Source organism: Panthera onca, chromosome F1 (genome assembly GCF_046562875.1).
Source record: "Panthera onca isolate mPanOnc1 chromosome F1, mPanOnc1 haplotype 2, whole genome shotgun sequence".
In the NCBI taxonomy this organism is placed as follows: Eukaryota; Metazoa; Chordata; class Mammalia; order Carnivora; family Felidae; genus Panthera; species Panthera onca.
Genome location: NC_138355.1, coordinates 69,599,700 through 69,626,765, shown reverse-complemented (window position 1 = coordinate 69,626,765; position 27,066 = coordinate 69,599,700). Strand labels below are relative to the sequence as shown.

General features: G+C 58.1%; 1 protein-coding gene across 1 annotated transcript; it reads left to right on the top strand.

Moving 5' to 3' along the window:
• Nucleotides 1-741: 741 nt before the first annotated feature.
• PRCC (proline rich mitotic checkpoint control factor) lies at nucleotides 742-24,071 on the top strand. The gene is made up of 7 exons (XM_078441032.2): nucleotides 742-1,498; nucleotides 12,071-12,118; nucleotides 14,302-14,868; nucleotides 16,978-17,073; nucleotides 19,401-19,544; nucleotides 21,494-21,559; nucleotides 23,607-24,071. The coding sequence occupies exons 1-7, from the start codon at nucleotides 1,031-1,033 to the stop codon at nucleotides 23,691-23,693; spliced, it is 1,476 nt and encodes a 491-aa protein (XP_078297158.1). The 5' UTR covers nucleotides 742-1,030; the 3' UTR covers nucleotides 23,694-24,071.
• Nucleotides 24,072-27,066: the final 2,995 nt, after the last annotated feature.

Below are 27,066 nucleotides of genomic sequence, written 5' to 3'. Positions count from 1 at the left end.
CCGGGCGGACAGGGATGCGCTCGGGTGATGCCTCGGGTCTCCCCAGGGCACTGGGGAAGCACGCGGTGCTGCTGCCAGGCCCTGCGCATCTGTCTCTCCGCCGGCTGTCGCGGGGAGACCCCAGGCTGGACAGCGAAGGGTCACTCCTGGGCGTGCACCTTGGTCAGGGCGAGGGAGTCACCTCCCCACGCGGGGCACGTTCATTTCAGCTCTCAGACGTTTATTATTAGGCCCTAAGTCTCACTTCTTTCTCACTCATCTCCCAATTTTGTACAGGTCTCTCGGGCCCCGCCTCTTTTTAGGGTGTTTTAGGCCAATTCCTGGCTTCAGGCCACTCGGGGGCTGCATCAGTTCATTTAGAGTTCACTTTTCCTTTAAGCTCTTTTCCCATTCACCACTCTCGCGGACTCCCTCTCGTTCCCGACGTCGCTTGCGGTTCCTAAGAGCACTACATCTCCCAGCAGTCTTAGAGCCCACGCGTCTACCCTAGGGAACTTCAAGTACCGAAATGCTCTCCCACTGTCTGCTGACTACCGCGGTGACCGATGGGGCTTGTGGTCCCCTGAGGAATTGTCAGAGGACCGAAGAAACTACTCATCCCAGGAGTCCTCGCGTCAGAGGCGGGTTTCCCTCTTGGCTCTCTGCGCGACCCCTTAATCCTTCCTCGGACTCGAACTCCCGCCGTGCCCCGCGCTGGGCTTCCAGTGGCGGAGAATGGAGTTGTGGCCAAAGTGTCCTCTGGGAGTTGTAGTTTCTATATTGGTGAGGCGAGGAGGAGGCGGAGTGACTCGGCGGCCATTAGCTGTGTGTAGTTGCCCGGGACTGGGAGCTTAAGTGAAGAGGGAAGCCTTGCTCGGTGGAAATCTACCGTGGCCATGGGCTCCTGCCGGGCCTAGCCCCAGAGTACGGAGAAGGCGGGCTTTTCGGTGCCCCGCCCCGCCCAGTGGCGGGGCCCACTAGGCCCCCGGACATCCCCGGTCTCAAGTAGGCCTCGTCTGCCGGCAAGGGCGCCCCAAAGGCGGGAGGCGCCATGTCGCTGGTTGCTTACGCCAGCAGCGATGAGAGTGAGCCGGATGAGGCTGAGCCGGAGCCGGAGGAGGAGGAGGCGGCGGCCCCTCCATCTGGGCCCTCTTTAGGGGGCCTGTTCGCTTCTCTCCCCGCACCCAAGGGCCCGGCCCTGCTGCCTCCGCCCCCCCAGATGCTGGCCCCAGCTTTCCCCCCGCCGCTGCTGCTGCCCCCTCCCGCCGGAGACCCCCGGCTCCAGCCGCCTCCGCCCTTGCCCTTCGGCCTGGGGGGCTTCCCCCCACCCCCAGGCGTGAGCCCGGCCGAGGCGGCGGGAGTTGGGGAGGGGCTGGGATTGGGGCTGCCCTCGCCCCGGGGCCCCGGCCTCGGCCTGCCGCCCTCCGTGGGCGGTGCCGGGCCCCCCCTGGGCCTTCCCAAGCCAAAGAAGCGGACAGAGCCCGTGAAGATCGCGGCGCCGGAGCTGCGTAAGGGGGATGTGAGTATCCGGGGAGGGCGCCCCCGCACTGCCCCTCGGCTCGGGTTTGGGCCCCGCTGGACCGGGGACCTGGGAGGTTCCGGGGCTGCCTCCTGTGCGTGCCTCCGTTGGCCGCGGACCGCTGCGTTCCTGCCACGCTGCGATTCACTGAGCTGAGTTTGTCAACTTCGCTGTTTGTCCACGCGGGTTTCGCGGGGCCGGACCCGCCTGCGGAAGGGCCACGTCCCGTCCCCCGGCACTGGCGGTCCCGGGCCCCCGCGCGCCTGCTTCTGCTCCCCTGTTGCGTCTTCAGCCCAGGCCGTGTGGTGCTTGTCTCATCCGGAGAACGGCTTACGACCTGCCACCTGAAGAAGTGACAGGAGGCAGGATTGCTGAGCTGAGCCCTTGCCTGCACATTCGGGACCAACTTTTCCCCCTTGCACCTAAAACCATTAGGGTCTGGACGAAAAGAACAGGCATCCCGAGTTCTGCTCTTGAGGGGAGTTAGGGAAGAAGGGGAGGGTTTGTCCTTCCCCTTCTTCCCCTTTCAACTGCTGCAGAGCTCTGGGAGGTAACAGGTGTCCGGCAGGTGAGATCTTACCTGGAAAAGGACAGAGTGGAGGTGAAGAGCTGGGTCTGTCACTTCCAGGCCTGTGCCTCAGTTTCCCCGTTTAGGTACCGCTAAGCCTAGGGGAGGTAGGATGCTTGGGTTCTATTTCTAGAAGAAGCTGCCAACTTGGAACAGAAAATAGAAGGCCTGTTCTGGAGCGAGTGCTTTGGGAATAAAGGAGACATGAAGCCTGTGGGCGGGCAGGGGCTTAGGGTTATGCCAAGGTCTTTCCTCTCTGGCTCCTGGAAAGCGAACCCGTCAGTCTTGCGCTCACCTTTGGTAGCCCTCTGGGAGAAGCTCATTTTGGCTCTTCCTGCCCTGCAGGCTTCCAGCTCTGGCTGGGGGCCGTCCCCCATTCCTTGCACTTGCTGGCCCCTCGTCCTCTAACCCCAGATGGCCTTTTGTTCTCCCATCGGCTCCTTTGGAAGCCGGCTTCTCAGGAGGGCTTTCTGGCCCACCTGCCTGAACTGCAGCCTCTTATCCCTCACCCTTTCCCTTCCTTTTTCTCCGCCAGCCGTACAAGCCCCCCCGGAGGCAGGCCCTGTTGATTCGTGCCGTATCCCTCGCGGTCGAAACAGTGCCCGGGGTGTGCGGACTGCTGCCTGGATGTTCCCTGAGTGAATGCACGTGAATGAACGTGGACTGTTCGCGAAAAGGAGGCTCCAGGATCTCCCTCACGTCTCGTTCCAAACTCTCTTCCATGTTACTTCACCCTTTCTCTGCCCCGAGTCTGTTGTTTCCAAGTCCAGGATCCCAAACAGCCTTCTGTCTCCAGTGAAACTTTGGTCTTGGTTTTGCCTCGAGCGCAGGGAAGTCCCTGAACAAGACCGAAGAGAACGGGTTCATTTGTCCCGCACTCTCTCTTCTCCGCTTCGCCGCGTTCCCCGCCTAGTTTACCTCTGATGTCTGGGGGGAGGAGGCACTTTGAGGCAGCCTGCCTCCCTCCCCTGTGACAGCGGAGAGTTCATCTGCAGGTCTGGGGAGGCAGTATCAGAACCAGTTGCCGCTAAAGGTTGTAGAGTCTTCCATTCGGTCTGGCTGAGGTGGGGGAAACCCCTGAGGACTCCCCGCCCCGTCCCTCCTTTGTCAGTGTGATTCTCGAAGTTCCCAAAGTTCCCGAATGCCCCAAGGTGAACGAGACTAGAGACTGGGATCATTCAAATAAAGCCAAAGCTTCCTCCCCCTTCAGTTTCCTACCTTCCTTCAGCTTGAGTTGGTGCTGGCGGTCTCTGAGCGCATGGTTCCTGCGGAAAGGTCCCCGAGAGCACAGGATGGTCAGCTGAGGGCGGCTGCTGGCTTTAGGGTCGTGCTCCTCCGGTTCTAAGCTGTGCGTCTTGCACTTAGTAGGCTCACGGGGCACGTTTGGAAAAATAAATAAACCTTTTCTTAAGTGACTTCCCTTTAGGGTTTGGAGTTGAAGTAGCAGCAATGAACTCTGAACTCTCGTTCGTTCGTTGGTTCGTTCGATCGTTGGTTCGTTCGATCCTAGCCTGCTTCTCTGTGCCAGCAGCTTGGAGTACAGCAGCGAACGTGATGGGCTCTGCCCACAAGGAGCTTCCGGAGGAGGCGGACGAGGAGATAGATTTCAGGTCAAGTCGGAGAAGAGCCACGGTAGAGCCGGTGCCGTGGGAACGTACCTAGTGGGTGCTAATCCGGTCTAGAGGCTGGGGAGGCCGCCAGAGGGAGGAGATGTCTGCACAGAGATGAGATACGTGAGCAGAGGGAGCCGGAGAAAGCGGGTGCCGTGGGGAGGAGCACGTCAGGCGGAGGGGCAGGATGTGGCAGGGAGCTTAGCGGCGAGAGAGACCATGCTTCCGGGGCACCTGGAGTGAGTTAAGCTCTGGCGCTGGATGCGGGGACGTGGGGGTGCCGAGGCCAGGGGATGTGGCCTCTGGGCACCACGGAAAGGCCTTCGTAAGTGACCCTGGGGTAGTGAGGCGCCCTTACGGGCCGAGCAAGAATTCTCTGGTTGCACAGCGGCTAAGACCTGGGGGAGCAAGGCCGGCAGGCACGGCGTGGCAGGGGGTGAGGGGGTGATGGCCTGGGCACCCGGGCGCGGGCCTGGGGAGAGCTGCAGGCCGCAGGGCTGTGGAGGACGTAGAGCGTCTGGGCCGTCTGGGCGGTCGATGGGACGGCCTAGATGAGGGCCAGGATTCAAGGTTGACCCCTGCCTTTTAGCTCAGGCAGCCGGAGGGTAGTGGTGCCATTTATTTAGGGAATACAGAGCAGATTGGGGGTTAGCTGGATTTAGTTGGTTGCAAGGATCAGAAACCACCTCAAGCCAGGTTGAATAATGAATGTCCCCAGGTGCCCGGGGAAAGGGCCTGGAGTCAGAAGTCGGAGATTTTTGCGTGTTTGATTCATGCTTCTTTGGCTGCAGATCAGTTTCCTCTGCTGCTTGACCTTTGCTGCCGATGAAAGATGGCCGCCCCACCCCCACCCCTTCTCGTGTTTTATTTCTCTTTAGTGATCAGTCCAGATGGAGCCGCGTTCTTAGTCCCGGTCCTGGTGTTCCAGGAGAGAGAATACGGCCGGTCTGATGTGGGTCGGCTCATCAGTCAGCTGCAGTCGGGGCGGGGCAGCGCCCAAGTCTGTCCAGGTGCGACGCGAGGTCACATTCAGTCAGCCTTCGGTTTACATGAGGGACTGGGAACGACCCACGGAACAGATGGTCATTTCCTTTTCCCTTCTCCTCTCCTTACTCCACCCGAGCTAACCCCACCCCCCCACCGCATTGGGCTGGACGATTGTTGATTTCATGGACTCAGACTTCTAAAATTAGGATACAAAATGTCAAAATTAGCAAAGTGAGTCTGCAGTAAGAGTTTTCTGTCCTTGGGGCACCTGGGTGGCTCAGTCTACGCGTCTGACTTCGTCTTGGGTCATGATCTCAAGGTTCATGAGTTCGAGCCCCACAACGGGCTCAGTGCTGACAGTTCGGAGCCCGGAGCCTGTTTGGGATTCTGTGTCTCCCTCTCTCTGCCCCTCCCCTGCTTGCACTCTGTCTCTTTCTCTCTCACTCTCAAAAATAAATAAACATTTAAAAAATTTAAAAAAAATAAAAGAAAAAGTTTTGTGTCCTATAACATGCATTTTAGAGCAAGCAAATTTGAAGCTTATCTGGGTTAGGATTACTTATACTTCCAGATCGTTTACCCAGATAGTGGAAAATTGGAGAGTGTGAGAGGCAGACTTCACTAATTTTGGCCATTTCTGTTAACCAAGTAAAGAGTTGACGGCAGCAGGTTTAGCTGAATTTCAGCCCTCGGTAGAGGTGGAGCGGGAAGGGGCACAGACCCTTCTGGGACACCCGCTGAGTGGCTGACACTGCCTGGGCGGTTGCATCCCTGGTCTACAGGTGAGGAAACAGGAGTTTAGAGAACAGAGGTGATCTGTCTCAAGTCACAGTTTGGGAGTGGCAGGGTTGAGTCCAGGGGTGTTTTGTTCTGAAGCAGTGCCTGTTGGGGAGAGAGAAGAGCCAGCTGTACAGGCAGCAGGTGAGGGTGCGGTGGGGAGAGGCAACACGGTGAGGGTGCTGTAGGGGAGAGGCCGCGCAGTGAGGGTGCTGTAGGGGAGAGGCAACACGATGAGGGTGCTTGCTGTAGGGGAGAGGCAGCGCGGTGAGGGTACAGCAGGGGAGAGACTGCACAGTGAGGATGTGGCAGGGGAGAGGCAGCATGGTGAGGGTTAGGCAGGGGAGAGGCAGCGTGGTGAGGGTGAGGCAGGGGAGAGGCAGCACGGTGAGGATGTGGCAGGGGAGAGGCAACGCGGTGAGGGTGCTGTGGGGGGAGGCAGCGCGGTGAGGGTACGGCAGGGGAGAGGCAGCGCGGTGAGGGTGAGGCAGGGGAGAGGCAGTGTGGTGAGGATGTGGCAGGGGAGAGGCTGCGCGGTGAGGGTGAGGCAGGGGAGAGGCAGTGTGGTGAGGATGTGGCAGGGGAGAGGCTGCGCGGTGAGGATGTGGCAGGGGAGAGGCAGCGTGGTGAGGGTGAGGCAGGGGAGAGGCAGCACGGTGAGGATGTGGCAGGGGAGAGGCAACGCGGTGAGGGTGCTGTAGGGGGGAGGCAGCACAGTGAGGGTATGGCAGGGGAGAGGCAGTGCGGTGAGGATGTGGCAGGGGAGAGGCAACACGGTGAGGGTGCTGTAGGGGAGAGGCAGTGCGGTGAGGGTGTGGCAGAGGGAGGCAGCGCAGTGAGGATGTGGCAGGGGAGAGGCAGCGCGGTGAGGGTGCTGTAGGGGAGAGGCAGCGTGGTGAGGGTGCTGTAGGAGAGAGGCAGTGTGGTGAGGATGCGGCAGGGGAGAGGCAGTGCGGTGAGGGTGCTGTAGTGGGGAGGCAACGCGGTGAGGGTGCTGTAGGGGAGAGGCAGCGTGGTGAGGGTGGTGTAGGGGAGAAGCAGTGCGGCGAGATGTGGCAGGGGAGAGGCAACGCGGTGAGGGTGCTGTAGGGGAGAGGCAGCGTGGTGAGGGTGGTGTAGGGGAGAAGCAGTGCAGCGAGATGTGGCAGGGGAGAGGCAACGCGGTGAGGGTGCTGTAGGGGAGAGGCAGCGTGGTGAGGATGCGGCAGGGGAGAGGCAGCGTGGTGAGGATGTGGCAGGGGAGAGGCAGCACGGTGAGGGTGCTGTAGGGGAGAGGCAGCGTGGTGAGGGTGGTGTAGGGGAGAAGCAGTGCGGCGAGATGTGGCAGGGGAGAGGCAACGCGGTGAGGGTGCTGTAGGGGAGAGGCAGCATGGTGAGGATGTGGCAGGGGAGAGGCAGCGTGGTGAGGATGTGGCAGGGGAGAGGCAGCACGGTGAGGGTGCTGTAGGGGAGAGGCAGCGTGGTGAGGGTGGTGTAGGGGAGAAGCAGTGCGGCGAGATGTGGCAGGGGAGAGGCAACGCGGTGAGAGTGCTGTAGGGGAGAGGCAGCGTGGTGAGGGTGCTGTAGGGGAGAGGCAACGCGGTGAGGGTGCTGTAGGGGAGAGGCAGCGTGGTGAGGGTGGTGTAGGGGAGAAGCAGTGCGGCGAGATGTGGCAGGGGAGAGGCAACGTGGTGAGGGTGCTGTAGGGGAGAGGCAGCGTGGTGAGGATGCGGCAGGGGAGAGGCGGCGTGGTGAGGATGTGGCAGGGGAGAGGCAGCACGGTGAGGGTGCTGTAGGGGAGAGGCAGCGTGGTGAGGGTGGTGTAGGGGAGAAGCAGTGCGGCGAGATGTGGCAGGGGAGAGGCAACGCGGTGAGGGTGCTGTAGGGGAGAGGCAGCGTGGTGAGGGTGCTGTAGGGGAGAGGCAACGCGGTGAGGGTGCTGTAGGGGAGAGGCAGCGTGGTGAGGGTGCTGTAGCGGGGAGGCAACGCGGTGAGGGTGCTGCAGGGGAGAGGCAGGCGAAAGGGAACGTTGCTCTAACTGGAGGGCACCTGTCCGCAGAAGATCAGGAGACCAAAGACGGAAACCGGCTGATGAGTCAGGCTAATTGGGATGAAGCCGCGAGGAGTATGGTGGCGATTCGGGTTTGGAGCCTGGGGGGGTCGGGGCCTGGGCCCTTCTTTCCTCCCTGGCTCCTGGCCCTGGCAGCGCGAGATGGCCTTTTGGAGCGGGCGTGTGCCAGAGCCCGAGCCCGGGAAGATAAGAGAGCCGCTCTGGTAGATGAGCAGATCCCACCGGGCCGGCTTAATGGAAAATGTCTGTTTCCGTTTTGCTCTGCAGTCTCCGTGCGTGCGTCTTGTCCCTCTTGGCAGCTGGAGCGGAGAGGACAGTGGTGGCCCTGGAGGCTCAGGCTCTTGTGAGGCCGAGACGTCCATTCCTTTCTCCTTCAGAGGCGCAAGCAGTTTGCGCCTCTAAGACCCAGGAGGGCCCGCCCTGGCCCAGCCCGAGGTTCCGTGGCGCCTGGAACGTCGCCCTCTCTGGGTCTGATGGCCCAGCCCTGCCCGGGTCACCACTGGCTGATTGCTGCTCTCTAGGAGCTGACTCTATGGCCTTCGTTTGATCTACTCCTGTGGAAAAGTGTGGCAGTTCCTCAGAAGGTCACCTGGAATTACTCCGCAGTCTAGCAGTTTCTTTCTTTCTTTCTTTTTTTTTAAACATTTGTTTGTTATTAAGAGACAGAGACAGAGCACGAGAGGAAGAGGGTCAGAGAGAGGGAGACACAGAATCTGAAACAGGCTCCAGGCTCTGAGCTGTCAGCACAGAGCCCGACGCGGGGCTCAAACTCACGGACCGCGAGATCATGACCTGAGCTGAAGTCGGACGCTCAACCGACTGAGCCACCCAGGTGCCCCTCTTTTTTTTTTCAATTTTATTCTTTAAGTTTCTTCTTAAGTAAGCTCTACACCCAACATGGGGCTTGAACTCATGACCCCGAGATCGAGTCGCATGGCTCCCCCGACTGAGCCGGCCCGGCGCCCCTGTGATCCGGCAGTTTCATTCCTCGGTGAAAAGAGCCGAGAGCAGGACTCCCACACGCACGCCCATGTCCGTGGCAACGCTCTTCTCCACGGCCGGAAGGCGCCCGCAGCCCAGGTGTCCACAAATGGACAGCAGCACGACACGTCCATGCCACGCGTGTCATTGAGCCTTAAAAAGGAAGGAAACTCTGACACGTGTGCGGCATGGATGGCCTTGGAAGGCGTTACGCTAAGAGGAACAAGCCAGCCACAGCGGGGGACGTGCCGTGTGATCCCAGCCACGTGAAATGCCCACAGTGTGCAGAGCCCAGGGGACAGGAGAGTGGAGGGTCCCTGGGGCTAGAGTGCAGCGAGCAGGCAAGGGGAGGTATTGTTTACCAGGTACAGACTCTGTTTGGGATGATGAAAAGTTCCAGAAATAGAGAGTGGTGACGGTTGTACAACACTGAACGCACTTAATGCTACCGAGTGCACACAGCGGTTAAAGTGGCAGATGTTAGGGGGCCGCCTGGGTGGCTCAGTCGGTTAAGCATATCTGACTCTTGACCTCGGCTCAGGTGATGATCTCACGGTTTTTGAGTTTGAGCCCCGCGTCAGCGCAAAGCGTGCTTGGGATTCTGGGTCTCCCTCTCTGGCCCTCTCCCATTCACACTGTCTTTCTGTCTTTCTTTTTCAAAACTAAATGTTAAAAAAAAATAACAATAGGGGCGCCTGGGTGGCTCAGTCGGTTAAGCGGCCGACTTCGGCTCAGGTCATGATCTCGCGGTCCGTGAGTTGGAGCCCCGCGTCGGGCTCTGGGCTGACAGCTCAGAGCCCCATGGAGCCTGTTTCAGATTCTGTGTCTCCCTCTCTCTGACCCTCCCCCGTTCATGCTCTGTCTCTCTCTGTCTCAAAAATAAATAAACATTAAAATAAAAATTAAAAATATAATATGTTTGTACAGTTTTATAAACGTAATCATCTGAGACTCGGACAAAACCTGTTCATTCGCACATTGTTGCACTTGAACCTAATTGCCTAAGATGTTAAAGTTTAACTGGGCCTCCAGACGTCACGAAAACTGTCTGTGCCCGGTAGTGAGGTGGTTCCCCACGTGCCCTGCCAGGGAGGGGACGTGTCTCTGTGGTTACGAGGCCAGGGGATGGTCAGGGGTCTCTGAGGCAATGGGAGTTTGGAACAGAGAGAACGGGTCAAGATGTTTAGGTGTTTGGGGCTTAATGCTTTGTTTATTTGCTTTTTTTTTTTTTTTTTTTTTTTTTTTTGGTTGAGTTTGATGTCTTGGCAGGCCGGAGAGAATGAGAGTCCTCAAACTCTGCCAAGAACTTTCGTTTATGTACGTTTCCATGGCTAGACGGCTCGTGTGGTCTTTAGCGCGTCGTTGTGATATGTGCGTGTGCTATTTTCCACAGGCTTGGGGGCCGCAAATAAATGGCACAGCCGAGACTCACACTTGTAGTTCTGATTTGGTGCCGTGTGCGCCCGTCTGCGTCTTGTGGGGTCTTGAGGGGCCCGGTCAGGGCGGATCTCGGGCCCGGGCCAGCAGGGGACAACTCGGCACGGTGTCTCTGCGGGGACGCGTGAGCTGAATGGTTCCGGCCCTTGGTTCCGCCGTGACCCAGCTGGTACTTTACCTCTCCGGGCCTGCCTTCCCTCCCCCTCGAAACTGAGATGACAGGGCCTGCCGGGAAGTGTTACTGGAAGGACGAGTGAAGCGTCGTGAGTTGACTGCCACCTAAGAGGACTGTCCTGCCCTCTGCCACCTCTTCCCCTGTCCCCCTGCCCCCCAGACAGACTCCCCTTACGGGTTTTGTAACATACTGATACAGGTGCAGGGACTGGGCGGTAAGGTGAGGCCCCACATGGAGGAGAGACGAACGTAGGACCAGCAGATTCGTTGAGGGGGTGTTTGAACCACACTTGACGCCCTTTGTGTTTTCCTGCCTTGTTACGTGACGCTTGTCACTCTTACTGGATTGTGAGTTCCTTGAGGACGGGGACTTCTTCCGTGGCACAGCACACACACAAAATCTTTGAGGCACACCGGGGGGACTGGTCTGGGGAACAGGGGACAGGACTCTACCTGCTCCAGGCCCTGCCCCGTGCCCGTGGGCAGAGCGGATGAGCATCGTCTTCCCGTCACCCAGCCTGGGGCGGCCGTCGGGACATCCGTCGATACGGGCCCTGTGGATTGCATAGAGTAGATTCTCAGTCGCTGTGAGGTCCTTGTACCTATGAGCCGGGGGAGGGACTTGTGGGCCGAGAGATTCCAGCAGAGCGTTTGAGTTCTTGCAGCATCTTGCACATGGACGCGTCTGAGACCTGCCCCACCCCCTTTATGCGCAGACGCCCGAAGCAGGCCCTGGGAACAAATGGCAGCTTTTAAGGTTCTTGGCTTGAGAATTCACTTGTTATTTATTCTTAATTTTTAAAAATGCTTTAGCGTTATTATTTTTTATTTTACAGAGAGGGAGAGAGTGTGTGCAAGTGGGGGGGGGGGGGCGGGGAGAGACTCTCAAGGAGGCTCCACACCCGTCGCGCATCCCATGACCCTGGGATCGTGACCTGACCCTAAATCAAGAATCACTCAACTGACTGAGCCACCCAGGCGTCCCGGGATTTACTTACTTACTTGCCTACCTGTGTATTTATTTGTAATTATTCTTAATGCTTTTATTCACTTTGGAGAGAAAGAGAGAGACCGAGTGCGAGTGGGGAGGAGCAGAGAGAGAGGGAGACTCAGAATCCGAAGCAGGCTCCGGGCTCCCAGCTGTCAGCCCAGAGCCCCCCTGGGCGCTTCACCTCCTGAACCGCCAGATCCTGACCCGAGCCGAGGTCGGTCTCTCCATCGCCTGAGCCCGCAGGCGCCCCCTAGGGGAATAACTTTTAAAAATCATAGGCTTGCACCTTTTTGATCGTTGGCGATGTTCAGGATCTGGTACTGAGCTACAAGGTCAGGTAGCTTCCAGTGTGAGAGCTTGTGTTAGGGACAGCCCCGGTGAGTCAGAGGGTGACACAAATGGCCTCCTGTGTTGCCCCCAGCGCTCACCGTCCCCATTTGCTCACCTTCCTCTTGGACGCGGGCAACTCTGTCTGGCAGACGGTAGATCATACTTGCAGAGGGAATGGATTTCTCCAATGGCTTTGACCTTTAATGCTGCACAGAGAGTAGTTAACACCCCACTTAACTCCCGCCGGAGTTGCCCGGCCGTGTGGTTATGTTGTCTGCGTGAGCGGTTTCAGAAGGGCAGCTGAGACTGGGGGAGATGGTGGGCCACATCCATCCGTCTTCCAGCAGACAGATTTATTAGGAGAAAAATGGGTGTAGCCTTTTCTTTCCACCAGGTCTAAATGGGAGGAAATGCTTTTACTTTAAAGGAATAGAAATTGATGCCAAGGAGCCTGGGCCGCAGGACCCGGGGCAGAACGAGCGCCCTGGGGAAGTCACCACACACCCCTTCGCTCTGAGGCGGTTCGAGAGCAGGGAGGGAGCTCTCGGGCGCTTCCCCTGCAACCGCCCAGACCCCTGGGCCGCCCTTGTCCGGACCTCGCTGGATGCGGGTGTTTCCTCCACCGCCCTCACGCGGGAAGGCCTTATTCCGTTTCTTTTTTTCTTAGTCAGATTCCGAGGAAGATGAGCCCTCCAAGAAGAAAACTGTCCTTCAGGTAAGCTTTGTGACCCGGCAGAAGCCATTTCTCTTCCCGTATTGCCTCCCGAAAGAGAGTCACGACGCCCGGGACGTGTTTCCACATCACACGTAGGGCAGACGCAAGCATTTGAGGACCAGCTCCCTCCGTGTGGTTTGGTTGTTCTCGGAGCCGCCGGCCCTCGTGCCGTGTGCCCTCCCCTCGCCGTTGCTCGGTGCTGGCCTGGTGGGGTCACCCCTGCTGGGGGCAGCCAGTGGCAGGGAGGCGGAAACCAGTGGGTGCATACATTTCCGCTGAAAGGATGGTTTAGGAAGGGTGAACGGAGCGGGCAGAACGATGTTAGGAACGTGTGTGTTGTGCAGTTATCCTCCCACCTCATCTTTAACCTGGAAAGTAAATACTTCAGCCGTGCCAGGCACAGCTCTCGGTGCTTTACCAGCCTTTAGTCGATTTCGCTCTCAAGGTAGCGCCGCGGTCGTGGCGTTGTCATCACCCCCGTATTCCACTGGTGGAAACCACGGCCGAAGGAGCTTGCCCGCGGGCGGCGATGGGTAGGGCAGGGAGGGGGTCAGACTCTGGGTCTGACCGTGGAGTCCCAGCCCTTCCCTGCTGCGCTTGGCTCCTGCTCCAGACCTGAGACCGGAAGTCCTCAGCCAGACGATGCCGGGAGCTGATCTCTCGGCCGTTTGCCCTGTTTTCCCTTGTCCCGGTGCCTTTATTCCGGCCCCCGGGAGTTTCTTCCCGCTCCACTCGCCGCTCAGGGACTCACGTGCTCTCTGATCTTGTGGGTCGTATGTCTCAGGAAAAACAAAGCAAAAGCGGTCCTGCCTTTGTCAGAGTATGTCGTGACTCAGGCGTGTGACGCCAGAGCTGCCCCTTCCCCTGACTCTGCTAAGATGTCACCTCCACTGCTGGGGGCTCTCCGGGTGCAGTCATGTGGAGGGGAGAGTGACGTCCTGGCCCTGTGTGTGGGGGGTGACGGAAGAGGAGTCGCGGCCAAAACTGGGAGCTGAGGCTGCTGGAGGCCGGTTCTCCGTTACCAGGGTGGCTTCCTGGAGGGGGTGGGTAAGGGCAGCCTGAGTCACGGGGGCACTGGCTCAGAGGGCCTCCGGAGCACAGAGCAGCCTCCCAGCTGGCGGAGGGGCTGGCGGGACACTGGCTCAGCTGTCGGGCGGGGTGGGGACCCAGTGCTGCACAGGGGTGTGGCTGTGACCCCAGATTCCATCTGAGAAGTCAGACGCTTCAAGGTAGCCTGAGCATGTGAACCACATGGCACCTGGGCCCGCTCCCTACGTGCGTGAGTCTCTGCGGTCCGCCTGGCTGGAATGTTCCAGAGCTGTGGACACACAGCAGGGGGAGGAGCCCACTGGCCAGATGAACTGTTCTGCCTGCCTGACTCACCAGCCTTTCTTCACTTGCTCTGGGCGTTGCTTGGCCCAGGGGCTGAAGTATACTGGTCCTCCAGGACAGGGGCATGGTGGCCTTGTTCCATTCTCCTTTTTTAGACTGACACCTCCCTCGGCCCTCCAGTTAGGCCAGGCTAGCCCCGTGGCATACAGAAAGCAGAATCGGAGAGATTTTTCCGTGCAGTAGGAACTTGGGATGGGCTGAGTCATTTAGCTTACAGATTGAGAAGTTAAATGCTCGACTCTGGCATAAACTGAATATGCCACACGTATAAGGCTTTCCTTGGGCAGAGGAGAGGACTTTGGGCAACAGGAGTGAAGGTCTTTTGGACAGAGCCTTGTTCTTGACTTTGAGTCGCAATCCCAGGGAAGCAGGGAGTTCCTATGTTAAGAAGAACCTTCAAGCCCTGGGGAGAGGTAGAGCGATCAGCTGGAGAGAGGGCCCTGGGCTTTCTGGGAAGAAGGGATGATGTGGGATTAAAAGCATCGTAGTCACCAAAAGCCACAGACTCAGGGAAGGCTCTGGGGCACAGGGCAGCGGAGCCGGGTTGGTGTGGAGCCGAGGAGAACGGGTGATGTCTTCCCTGGGAGAAGCAGTCAGCAGAGGGGCCTGAGGTAGGAGGCAGATGGGATCCCCTAGCGAGGCAGCGGGCAGAGTTGAGAAGGAAGCAGGGGCCGATGAGATTTTAGGCCGGAGCGCCTATCTGTGCCTCTTGTTCTTGGTGTTGATAACGTGTATCACCAGATCTCACTTGGCACGTTTTTTCCCTCCTTCCCCGAACCTGTGCTCACCAGGGATCCGGCGAGGGCGCTGGCCTGTCTGCCTTGCTTCCCCAGCCTAAAAACCTGCCTGTGAAAGAGACTGGCAGGCTGCCCCTGCCCCACGCCTCCTCCCGGAAGCCCGCGGATGGCTCCTCTGACGCTAAGCCCTCCAGACAGGCTTCTAAGACCAAGCCCTCTTCCCTCGCCTCTGTCGTGGGCACCACAACCACCACTCCGTCACCCTCTGCCATCAAGGCTGCCGCCAAGAGTGCTGCCCTACAGGTGACGAAGCAGATCACGCAGGAGGAGGACGACAGTGATGAGGAAGTAGCCCCCGAGAACTTTTTCTCCCTCCCTGACAAGGCTGAGCCGCCTGGAGTTGAGCCATACCCTTACCCCCTCCCTGCCGTCCCTGAAGAGCTGCCTCCGGGCACGGAACCGGAGCCGGCCTTCCAGGACGACGCAGCCAACGCCCCCCTCGAATTCAAGATGGCAGCGGGCTCAAGTGGGGCCCCTTGGATGCCTAAGCCCGGGGATGACTACGGCTACAACCAGTTTTCCACATATGGCGATGCCAATGCCGCTGGTGCTTATTATCAGGTGGGTAGGTGGTCCGGAGGGCGGGCCAGGGCGCGTTGGAGCGTGGAGGTCACGGAGAGCTCTGAGCCGGTCCTACGGCCTCTGTGGTTTCGCTTTGGCTGAATTAATGTCTTCCGGCGCCTTGATTTTCCTGTATATCTCCGGCCTCAAAGCATACCACCTTTGTTCTGAAAAAGGGCCCGTCTCGAAGTCTGACAGGGAGAAGTACATAACTGATAACGTTTGTTCTGGAAACCAGCCCCGTAGGAGCTGGCGAGAGGTGTAGGGAGAAGGCGGGAGATCCAAGACCCCCTGGTGTGGATGGTGAGGCTGAGTGAACTGGAGGGGTGCACTGAGAGCAGGAAGGAAGGAGAGGAGGGGTTGGGGATCTGGAGAGTTGAACACAGAAGGGAAGAGGGGGGAAGGCAGGAGCCACAGGAAGGTGAAAGGATGGGAGCCCCTGTCCCAGGGAGCCAGGGGACCGTAATTTGTGCTGTGACAGACAGTGGGGTCTGAGGGGGGGTTGGGCTTGGAATCCCAAGCCGTGTGAGTCTGGGCAGATTCCTCAGCTGTACGAGGGGCGGGTAACAGCAGTGGCCTCGTAGCGATGCTGAGACAAGCCCATGGGCGTGGCACGGTGCCCGGGCCAGAGCAAATGCCCAGGAAAGAGTTGGGATAACTTTTTATCCCATTGCCATTTGGAAGAGCTGCTTAGCTTTGTTGTGAGTGGCGTCAGAGGATATGGGAGGCCAGGTGAGTGGGTTTAGGAAAGACTTTCCCGGCGTCACAGTCCTGGGTGGAGAGGGCTCCAGGGGCTCAGGGACTCGCCAGTGTTCTGACCTGTGTAGCCAAACAAAACAAAACACAACAACAACCAAAGCCATTTAAAGGAACAACAACCAGGCATTCTGTATTTATTTATAAACTGCACCGAGGGAGTCCGTGCACGTGAAAACATGTAACGTGCACTCGGGACCCTGCAGTCACACGTATCTTACTGTGAATGCTTTCGTAGAAAATCGTGCTCTGATCACTCTGGATTCTTACGTGTTTTATTCGGTCAGTGTTAAACCTTACTTTCCATTTAGTTCACTATAAAATGAATGTTCTTAAAGGGGCATTTTTTGGAGTTTTGGGCAAAAGTGGAAGAATTGGGAGAAAGCATGGGCCGGGAGGAAGCCGCTTCTCAGCCCGAGGGCCACCTGGCTGGCCTCCTGGGGGCTCGTCCTGCCTGCACCCCTCTTCCTCCGGGACCGCAGCAGCATCCGACGGCTCAGCTCCAGGGCGGTCATCAGATTCCTGAGCCGAGTGCCCGGGAACACACACCTTGGCTTGTTCCCGGCTTTGTAAATTCCGTACCAGTCTGAAAGCCATTTATTGTATCTTAGGTTTTTATTGAAGTATAGTTGAGGGGCGCCTGGATGGCTCAGAGGCCGGTTGAGTGTCTCTTGATTTCTGCTCAGGGCATCATCTCACGGATGTGAGATGGAGCCCTTCGTCGGGCTCTGTGCTGCGTGTGCAGCCTGCTTAAGACCCTCTCTCCCTCTCCCTTTGCCTCTCCCGCACTCCCTAAAAAAAAAAGAAAAGAAGAAAAGAACTATAGTTGACGCGATGGATGTTATGTTAGTTTCAGGTGTGTGGCGATTTATTTCATATCAGAGATCTGCACCCTCCCTCCCCGTTGCAGGCAGCGTCCTTGGGTCCACAGGCCCAAAATAAAGACAAGGAGCGGGAACGGTGTGCCCTCACGCCTCTCCCCTGCTCACAGCCGAGCGTGTCTCCATCTCGTGGGCAGGAGGTGTGGCGCTGAGGGCACTGTGGCGTGAGGGTTGGGATTCACCCTGGGGAGCAACCGAGGGAGAGGGGAGCAACCGAAGCAGGAGAGAATGCCTGTTTCTTGTCCCCTTCCCTGAGCTATAGCCACCTGGACGGTGCCGATCGGAGAAGCTGCAGAGAGTGTTCTGAGTTACGGATGGGTCCTCGGGACGCACGCCTTTACCTGGGCCGCTTGAGGGGCCTGTGGTGCGGGTGCCTCCGCTGCCACTTGGTGAGGGTTTGCTCTGCTCCAGACCTTGTCCCCTGTCCGCTGTGTCCCTCAGTTGGTGTGTTTTTTCCCTTTCTTGATTGCAGGATTATTACAGTGGTGGCTACTATCCTGCACAGGACCCGGCCCTGGTCCCCCCCCAGGAAATTGCCCCAGATGCCTCCTTCATCGATGACGAAGCAGTAAGTGAATAAAGCACGGGTGACCATCTTTGACCCATGGACGCCAGGTTTCAAATCCAAAAGTAAAGAAACCTTTTGGGGAGGGGGGCCTGGATAGCTCAGTTGTTTGATCATCTGACTCTTGGTCTCAGCTCAGGTCTTTAACGTTTATTAATTTTTGAGAGACAGGAAGAGACAGAGTGTGAGTGGGGGAGGGGCAGAGAGAGAGGGAGACAAAGAATCCGAAGCAGGTTCCGGGCTCCGAGGTGTCCGCACAGAGCCTGACTCGAGCTCGAACTCAACAGACCGCGAGATCATGACTTGAACCAAAGCCAGACTCCCAGCTGACTGAGCCACCCAGGCACCCCTGTGGTGGAATTTTGCTCAGGTCTTGATCTCAGGGTCGAGAGTTCAGGCCCTGCATTGGGCTCTGCACTAGGTGTGGGTTTTTTTGTTTGGTTTTGTTTTTTTTTTAACTATATTCAGTTAGGATTCGCTGTGGCAGAAACTCCAAAGTGCAGTGGCTTACATCAGAGAAGTTCACTTTTTTCTTCCTCAAAGAAGGCCGGAGGCAGCCCTGCATGGTTGTTGGGGATCCGGGCGCCTTGTGATGATTCCTCTGCTGTCCCTACGTTGTGGCCTCTGTGCCTCTGGTCGGTGGTGGTGGCCGAGGCTGCCGCTCTCTCGCCTGCATTGCGGCCGCTGTTCTGCGGCAGGTGGAGAGACCGAGGAAGAGTATCTTCTTCTCCTTTGGGGAGACCTCCCCAGAATCTCCCCAGAGTTCCTACCAGCGCTTCCATTTCTGTCTCGTTGACTAGAGTCTGGTCACGTGACCACATGTGGCTTCAGGGGGAGCCCAGGGGTGGGATAGTCTTTTATCCAGTTGGGTGGTAATATGCCAGAATGTTGGGCTCCTTCACGTTAAAGGGAAGGGGACGATGGATTTGGGGAGAGGACAGCAGCCACAGTAAATGACTCCTGTGTTCACACGCCTGGATCCCCTGCCGCTGGGCTCCCTCGCCTCAGCACAAGGAGAGAGAAAACCCCGGGTCCCGTCAGGCTGTGTTCCGGACGGGAAATCTTGTTCTCTCCGTAGGGAGGTCTCAGCCTGTTAGGAGGGGGGGCTGGGGAAGTAGGGGTGTGCTCTTTTCGCATTCAGGCTCTTAGGAAAAATAACCGCCTCTCGCCTCTTCACAGAAAGGTGTCCACCCCTCCGCATGCTTCTTCCTACTGTCACTGTGTCCCCTGCAGGTGTATCCTTGGCACGGTCCATAGTTGGGCCCTTTTTGTCCTCAGCCTGGGAGGCAGCAGAGAGCTCATCCAGGGGCGAGAGTTCCCTTCCTGCAGGTAGAGTCCCTCGGAGGAGACCTCACCAGTGACGCTGAGAGCTGGGCCTGGCCTGCACTCAGGTCTCTGAGTGTTTCAGTTAGAGTCCCCTCACCCACACGAGTCCGGGCGACGTTGGTGTGACCTGCCCTTTTGGTGAGGAGGGCAAGAGAGAGCGGCAGTCTCCTAGAAATCTTGCCAGGCTCCCTCTCTCCCAGCTCCGCTTCTGAGGTCCACTCTGGTGTGGAGTCTGCTGACTTTGTGATGCCAAACCAATGAGAAGGAACACACGTGTAAAAACCAATTTTTAGAGGAAGAATCCTAGATTTTTTTTTTTTTTTTACCCTGAATTCTTTTTTTTTTTTTAATGTTTATTTATTTTTGAGAGTGAGAGCGAGAGAGAGAGAGAGAGAGAGAGAGAAAGGTGAGTGCAAGCAGGGGAGGGACAGAGGGAGAGGGAGACACAGAATCCAAAGCAGGCTCTAGGCTCCGAGCCGTCAGCACAGAGCCCGGCGTGAGGCTCAAACCCACGAACTTGTGAGATCATGACCTGAGCTGAAGTCGGACGCTTGACCGACCGAGCCACCCAGGCGCCCCTACTCTGAATTCTTAATCTGAAAATTGTATGCAGTCCTTTTCGGTACATTGAACTTCCGCATAGTTTGAGCACATGTTCCCAGCAGTGATCCCCCGCCCCTGTACTCGCTCATGTTTGGGGGTACCGCCTTGGCCTCCTTTTCCCTGAGGGCAGGAGAACGTCTGAGCAGCAGCCTTTCATTGGGCATCGGACGAGTTTGGTAGGTGGGGGGTGAAAGGGGGTATCGCACAGGGGGGAGTTAAGGACACTTAATTGTGTTCTCCTAAGTGGGTCGGGAAGCATCATTGCACAGTGTGACAGCCGCCGTGGGTATCGCGGGGGGCGGGGGGATGGTCGTAAGATGATTCCATAAATTCTGGGTTTCTAGTGAGTCCCCGATCTCTCACCCAGATCCCCCACTGCTGCTCTCTGTCTCCTTTTCCAGTTTAAGCGGCTACAGGGCAAGAGGAACCGAGGGAGGGAGGAAGTCAACTTTGTGGAGATCAAAGGTGACGACCAGCTCAGTGGGGCTCAGCAGTGGATGACCAAGTCGTTGACAGAAGAGAAAACCATGAAGTCATTCAGCAAAGTAAGCGGGAAGGGTCTGTTGCATGGCTAACTTGGGGGTGGGGGGTGCCCAGAGCAGAATCTGGGCCTGCTCCTGTCCCGACCCCACACCCGATGGTTCCCCCCCAGCACCTTTCACAGATGCCTGCCACCCGCGGGACTGGAGCCTGTGCCGAGCCTCATGGATGCAGCCTCCGCCTTCCAGAACTTTGCGGCACTTTGCTTTCTGTCTGGGGGGTGGAGTCTTGTCACTGAGAGCGGGCGACTCGGGAAGAGCTTTGATGCGTTATGGCCGTCTCCCCGCAGCTGCCCTGCCCTCTCCCTCTGTCACTTCCCACCTCCACCCTGCCAGGCTGGGGCCTGGCTCAGCACATCTTTGAGGTGTGGACAGAACAGCAGAGTCCTGGGGGCTTCGGTTCTGAGTATGCACCCCCTCCCCTCTCCTTTTTTGCTGTTACCTGTTGTCGCCAGCTGGGGGCTTTTCGGGTGTTTATTCCCCACGCTTCCCACACCACACGCCTGCCTTCCCGTGCTAGTTTTCTTGAGTCAGCGTGAGGGACCCCTCTCCACCTAGTAGCTGAGCACAGCAAACGTGGACATTTATGAGCCTGCCACGGGGGGCGGAATGTGGGGAAGCCCTGGATTCAAGCCCAGCACCAGCAAGGCCAAGGTCGGGCATCTTCTCCCCTTCTCCCTCCCACTCTCTCCGCTCTGTTCTGTGGCCACAGATGGCCATCGGAGCCCTGGCCGTTTGTTTTCACCGAATGCTGGCGGTCGTACAGGACAGAGCAGAGGGCTGTGGTTAGATCAGCACAGAGCCGTCCGTGTTTCCTGGAAAAACCACTGGGGGGAGCGTGCTCTCCTAACCGGGTCAGGAAGCATCACTGTTCCGTGTGCCAGCCGCCGTGGGTGGCGTCCACCGTGGCCAGCGAGTGCGTCGTGCTTGTCGGCTTTGATGGTGACGTTAAACGGTGTCCCACAGCAGCCAGGAATTGGGGGTTTGCTGCTGCCTGGGTCCTTACTTTCTTTGCACCGCCTCATGGTGTTAACAGCTCGACTGTTGAAAAAGAAGAGAAAGCTACGGTCCGTGTCCTCGAGGGCTTTATGGCACAGCCGGGAGAGAGTTGATGAGTGATGGGGGGTTGCCGAGGACCCTCCAGAGAGGAGTGTTGGGGGCTGGGTGGGGCTGATAGGATGCTTCTGGTCTGAGGCGGCACTGGTGGGGCAGGAAAACCGTAGGATGAAAAAGCCCAGACCAGTATAGACTTGGACAGTAAAGCTTTTGCTTCAGAGCTTGGTTAGGGCTTGGGTGTAGTTACGGGTGGAGGCTGGAAGGCTGGGGAGAGGTGGGTGGTGGTGAAAATTCCGATTCCAGGGTCTCTGGGGAGGCACACGCCGGGGAGGGGGGGCGGGGGCGGGCTTTCAGCTAGAGGCTGGGGATGGGAGAGCTGGGGAAGCTGTAGGTAGGAGCAGGCTGGGTGGCTGGCCTGCCGGGGAGAAAGGGACAGAGACAGGGAGGGCTGAGGCGGAGACGGGCAGGATTACGAGAGGGAGGGAGGTCACCCAGGCCCTGGAACACGAACTGTTGTAGAATCACCACACGTAATACAGCCAGCTTCAAGTGCCCACTGTGGGCAGAGCCCTGTGCTTGTTGCTGGGGGTGGGGTGGGGTGGGGTAGGGTTACCAAAGAAACAGAAGACGCAATCCTGACCTCAAAGCATCTCCAGTCCAGCGAGATATTAGCAGGCTATTTCAGGCAGATCTTCTTAGCCTGGGTTTTTGGCATAATGGTTTTAATAAAAACCGTTTTGTGAGCGCATAGACATAAAAACAGCTCCAAGCTGACTTTTCTCCCCCAGGTTTTAGGCCAAGTACTTGGTTTCTAAGCCCCAGCCTTGCACCATCTGGGCACGTGTGGTACTTCTCCTTTTCTTCCTGTGGCTTAACGAGTGTGTTTTCTTCCCTTGCAGAAGAAAGGGGAGCAGCCAACGGGCCAGCAGCGGCGGAAGCACCAGATCACGTACCTGATCCATCAGGTGAGAGGGTCCCCGGAGACCCCAGGGACAGCCGGCTGAGACCCCTTGACTGCGGGCCTGAGGCCCGTTCACCGCCCCGTGGGCTGGAAGCCCAGGTGCCAGGCACCAGCTTCCCAGGGTCCGTTCTCCATGTGGCCACTAGGGGGGGATGTGTCCTTCAGGATCACCTACCACCCCACCCCGCCTCGCGCCTGGCGCCTGTCACTTCCCACTTCCCTTCAGCCTCAAGTGCCAGGGGCTTGCGAGTAAACTAGGTGGAGATTCAGATACCCAAACATGCACGCGGAGGGCAGCAAAGTGGTTTCTCCTACGGTTCTATTACATGGCAAGTTTATCAGAAATAAATGGCGAGTTTATCTAGGGATTTAAGAATCTAAAGAAAAAATGGGTTCGCCAGCTTTTAACAGAACATCCACCTGATAAGGATGTTGGTTTTGTAGTCCCCGCTTCTGTGGCAGGAAACAACACAAGTGATTAAAAATCGCAGATAATCCAAACATGTCTTCTGGAATTAGAATGTCACTAACCTGATAGGACCCAGCAACTCTCACTTATTTAATCATTAAGCAGACATCTTTTGGAGACCTCCTGCGCCGAACGCCGTCTGAGACCCAGATGGGAACGTGCTGTTCTGGCCCTTTCCCTGGGGACACATTGCTGCCTGGTGATTTCAGGGGGAAATCTGCTTTTGCTGTTCTTGTCAATGGTTCACCTTCCTTTTCAGGGACTCCCCTGTGTCCTTATCCCGACTTGTTATTTGTAGGGAAAGGATTCGAGGGTAGGGTTTTCTTTTAAGCCCAAACCCTTTTTTTTTTTTTTTAAATGTTTATTTATTTTGAGAGAGAGCGCGAGTGGGGGAGGGGCAGAAAGAATCCCAAGCAGGCTCTGCAGTGCAGAGTCCGAAGGGGCGGGGCTTGAACTCATGAAGGGTGAGATCGTGACCTGAGCCAAGATCAAGAGTCCAGTGCTCACCTGCTGAGGCACCCAGGTGTCCCTAAACCCTAACTCTTCACCTCCGCCCCTTAACCAAGGGGAGGTGGGCAGATACCAGCTAACTCTGGCGGGGTGGGGTTGGCGAGCCCCCCTTCTCAGGTGGTGCCCGTAGGGTCCCCAAGTGTGGCGTTGAGGTCAGCAGAGGAAAGTCACAACTCTGGTGCCTTCCAGTCTGTATTTCACAGCTTCAGTTTGTGCTTGAAAGGGGTGTGAATTTCTAGGGTTCCACATCCACTGTGTACAGCACAGCAGCGACACTCCATCTCGAGACACAGCTGTCGCTGGTTGGTGTCCCGTGTGGCCCTGTCCACATCTTTGCCGCTGTCCTCTCCCGCTTGGCTGGTCGGGCATCCGAGGCATCTGATGTCCTCCTTTCAGATGCAAGTTCCAGCTCACCTCTGTCCGGTTTCCACTGGAGAGATTCGGTTTTAATTCCAGCAGGTGTAGGACCGGGATGCTTCTGTTCTGTTTTTGTAAAGATTTTATGTATTTATTATTACTTTTTGAATGTTTATTTATTTGAGAGACAGAGAGCATGCACGAGCAGGGGAGGGGCGGCGAGAGAGGGAGGGAGAGAGGCAGGGAAAGGGAGAATCCCAGGTAGGCTCCACACTGTCAGCCCAGAGCCTGACGAGGGGCTCTAACTCATGAAGCGTGAGATCATGACCTGAGCCGAAATCAGGAGTCGGACGCTTAAGCAACTGAGCCACCCAGGGGCCCGTGTAAAGATTTTTTAAGTCATGTCCACACCGCACGTGGAGCTCACACTTAGGACCCCGAGGTCGAGTTGCACTGTCCACCGACTGAGCCAGCCGGGCGCCCGGGGCCAGGGATCCTTGAGTCTCTGCTTAAACCCCGTTAGCTTTTTGCTTTCTCGGGGTCTCCCCTTCGACCTGAGTCAGAGAAAACAGTCTGGCAGGGGATTTGCTACTTCCCGTACGTGTTCCGGGGGGGGGGGGGGGGGGGGAAGGGGGCTGGTGCGGGAAGCTCACAGAGGCCAGGGGAGAAGTCTGTCACCCCAGGCTGACGCCCCCGCCCGTGTCTCTTGCCGTAGGCCAAGGAGCGGGAGCTGGAGCTGAAAAACGCCTGGTCCGAGAACAAGCTGAGCCGCCGGCAGACCCAAGCCAAGTACGGGTTCTAGGGCTCCGGACCCGACTGCCCCCGGGACCTCCTGCAGCCCGGCGCCACGGCCTCACCTCCGGGACCCCCGCTGCCTCCAAGTCCAGGGCCTCCTTCCCTGGGGACCCAGCCCTCGCCTCCGCGAGGATGAACACGTTTGATAGATTTTTCTTAACAGAAGTTAGAGAACTCAGCTCCTCTCTGTCTTGGAGCAAAGACTCGAGCGGTGAAGCTTCAGACGGGGCTCCGAGTCCTTGGATGGGAGTTTTGCTCCCTCGTGGGTGTGATGAAATGGTGAACCCCTCCCTCCATCTTGTTTTTTTTTTTTCTTTTTTTAATTTTAAACCAGGGATGTCTGTTGAAATAAAACATTCAGTCTGACGGACACTGCTCGCCCTAACCCCTCTCCTGCTTTTTCGTGTGCTCTCCTTTTTCCATTCTGGATCTTTCTCCTCCTGTTCCTCGGTCTGACTGTACCTAGTGTAACGCACCCCCCGCCCCGACCCTCACAACCTGCCTCATGATTGCCTTGCTTTTCTCCCCTGGGCCCACCGTCTAAACTGGGCTCGTGGCCATCGAAGACCCTGGAGGCATGCCTACGACTTCGTGTAGGGCGGGGGCCTGTGGTCCCAGATCTGGAAAGTATCGCTGATCTCCGGTGTGTCTGGAGACCAGAGGAGGCCGAGGAGTTCCTTTCTGTGACGTGAAAGAGTCGCTTCACATCAGTTTCGGTCCAGCAGGAGGCGAAGTGGTGAATGTCCCTGGAAAAGGACTCACGACACCAGTTGCCATTGGCCATGAACGGCTTGGAAGCTTTGTGTGGAGCTTGGGGGCCAGGCAGGTCTCCTTGGGGACTTCTGGACCCCTAGCTTTTTGTTAGAGAGGGAGGAGTGGTTGGGGGAGGGAGGCGGCAGGGTCACGGGCTTGGGTTGGCAGTTGTGCTCTGGGATGCCACGTGCAGCGAGACCGGTGGCCTGATTCCTCCTCCGCGGGGCAGGGTGCAGGCAGGGGCGGGAGGCCCACGCCTGTCCCGGGACCGTGCGTCCTGCGGCCGCTACCGGAGCGGGGTGCTGGGGGTGCCGGGGCTCCGGCCGCGCTTTGCTGCAGCGGCTTCCCGATACCAGGGCGTCGAGAAGAGCCCTGAAGGGAGCGGCCCTGGTGCCGGGCCGCTGGAGAAGCTCGCCGTTTGACAGTCCTGGTGACAGATGGGAAGGTGAAGGTTACGGCCAAGGGGCCATTTGGAGCGTGTGGCGGCGTGGGGACCCGGGCGTGAGAAGGAAGAGGCGGGAGGGAGGGTCTCCCCGAGCTCCCGGTCTTGCGTGTTGGGTAAGTTGAGGAGTCTGTTTCTCATTAAGTACGGCGGAGGGTTTCGTCACTTACAGGAAAACCACCCACTTATCTGAAATCTGACCTACTTGGGGCTGGAGCCAGACAGGGCTCCTGCATCCCACGGGGACACTGGGGCTACAGCTGCCCGTGGCGGTGCCTCCAGCCGTCTTCAGGAAGGAGCATCAACCCACCGGCACTCCACTGCGGAGGCCGCGGGACCTGGGCCGAGGCCACTCGCCGGGGTATCTGAGGTGGTCACCTGGGTCAACAGGCCCCAAAGTCTGAGATCCCGAGTCCAAAGCTTTGTCTTCTGTACCCGATGTGCTGTCTGCACATGCACAGGTGGCCTGCCGCACCCCTGGGACCCTGACACGGGGGGCTGCGTCGTGACTGAGATGCGGGGGCTCTGGGCTGGGAGGCAGGATGTGGCCCTCAGGGAGGGTCCTGGTGTATTCTGGAAGAGGATGGATTTAGGCCTGTTGTCTGTAAGGCTCTTACCTCCCACCTCAGTTCTCTGCAGATAGTCTTGGGCCAGTTTTTAAATTTTTTATTACTTAAAACAAAATTTTTTAATGTTTATTTTAGAGAGAGAGAGAGAGACAGAGTGTAAGTGGGCAAGGGGTAGAGAGAAAGGGAGACACAGAATCCGAAGCAGGCTCCAGGTTCCCAGCTGTCAGCACAGAGCCTGATGCGGGGCTCGAACTCATGAACCGCGAGATCATGACCTGAGCCGAAGTCAGACGCTTAACTGACTGAGCCACCCAGATGCCCCTATTATTTTTTTAATGTTTATTTATTTTGAGAGAGTGCAAGTGAGCGAGTGGCGGAAGGGCAGAGAGAGGGAGAGAGAATCCCAAGCAGGCTCCATACTGTCCATACAGAGCCCCACACGTGGCTCGAACTCATGAACCGTGAGATCACGAACGGAAATGAAGAGTTGGACGCTTAACCAACTGAGCCACCGAGGCGCCCCTTGGGCCATGTCTTTTAAAGCCACTTTTTAGTCCTACCACTGATGACCTTTTATTTGGTGGTTGGGATTTCCTGGTCACCATGAGAAATACTGACAGGTTAGAAATAGTCCTCACCTGGGAAGGCTTCCCGCAGGCAGTAGCCTCGAGTTCTGATGAATAAACGGGAGGAGGGCGAAGGCTTTGGTCTGAGTCCAGACAGGCCCCGGGGGGCCACCAGAGCCGCTGGGGCTAAGCCCGGGGTGCAGTGTCGCACGGACCAGGGGAGCAGAGCCCAGGAAGCTCAAGTCCTTGACTACCAGCAGCTGCGGGGCGCTGGGCGGCAGGGGTGCGGAGGCGCTGCGGCAGGTGGAGGGGCTGCAGGAAGCCCTGTGGGGCCGGGGGCGGCCGCAGGGTTGCCGGAGCGCTCTGTGCTCCTGGCCTTGCTGACCTCCCCTTCCTCTGCCACCAGGGGACAGACGTTCTAGGGCTGTAGGGGTAGTGGGGGGTGGGGCTCAGCGGTGACGCCACTGGCCCTCCCGGGGCGGGGGGGGGGGGGGGGGGGCGGTGCTGTGCTGTGGCCCAGGACCCAGGAGGTCGTGGTGGTGACCTCCACTCACCCCCTGTCCCGCTGCCAGTTCCCGGCACCTGAGTGAGCGGGTTCTGGGTTAGCCGAGGGAGCAGACAGGAGGACAGAGAGGGTCCGGAGAGCTGCCGGGTCTGCCCTGGTGCCGAAAGGGCCGGAGGGGAAGGCTGTGCCCTCTGCTGGGATCCCAGCGAGGCCTGACGGAGGCTGCGGGGCCGGGGTGAATGTCCTCTCAACTCTGGGTGGACTGAGCCAGAGGCGGCCCTGTACGGAGGGGGGCAGGGAGGATGGGGTGACTGGGGAGGTGCCCTTCCCCTGTGGTGCCAGCGTCTCCGGCAAGGGGGGGGGGCAACTGCTTCAGGAATCGTCCCCCCTCCTTCCCTGCACGAGGCCTCTCCATCCCCAGGCCTCAGCGCAGGAGTGGAGTGAGCAGGATGAGCAGGGGTGCCGGTCCTGGTGAGCAGGGAAGGCTTCCCCACCTTCTTCTTCAGGGTCGAGCCTGCAGCGGGAGCCCCTGGGAGGACAGGGAC

Bases quoted from the DNA above. Each gene is read 5' to 3' on its own strand.
- PRCC (XM_078441032.2), top strand. From the start codon at position 1,031: ATGTCGCTGGTTGCTTACGCCAGCAGCGATGAGAGTGAGCCGGATGAG. The intron at 17,074-19,400 runs GTAAGTGAATAA...CTCCTTTTCCAG, and splicing joins CCTTCATCGATGACGAAGCA to TTTAAGCGGCTACAGGGCAA. The intron at 21,560-23,606 runs GTGAGAGGGTCC...CTCTTGCCGTAG, and splicing joins TCACGTACCTGATCCATCAG to GCCAAGGAGCGGGAGCTGGA.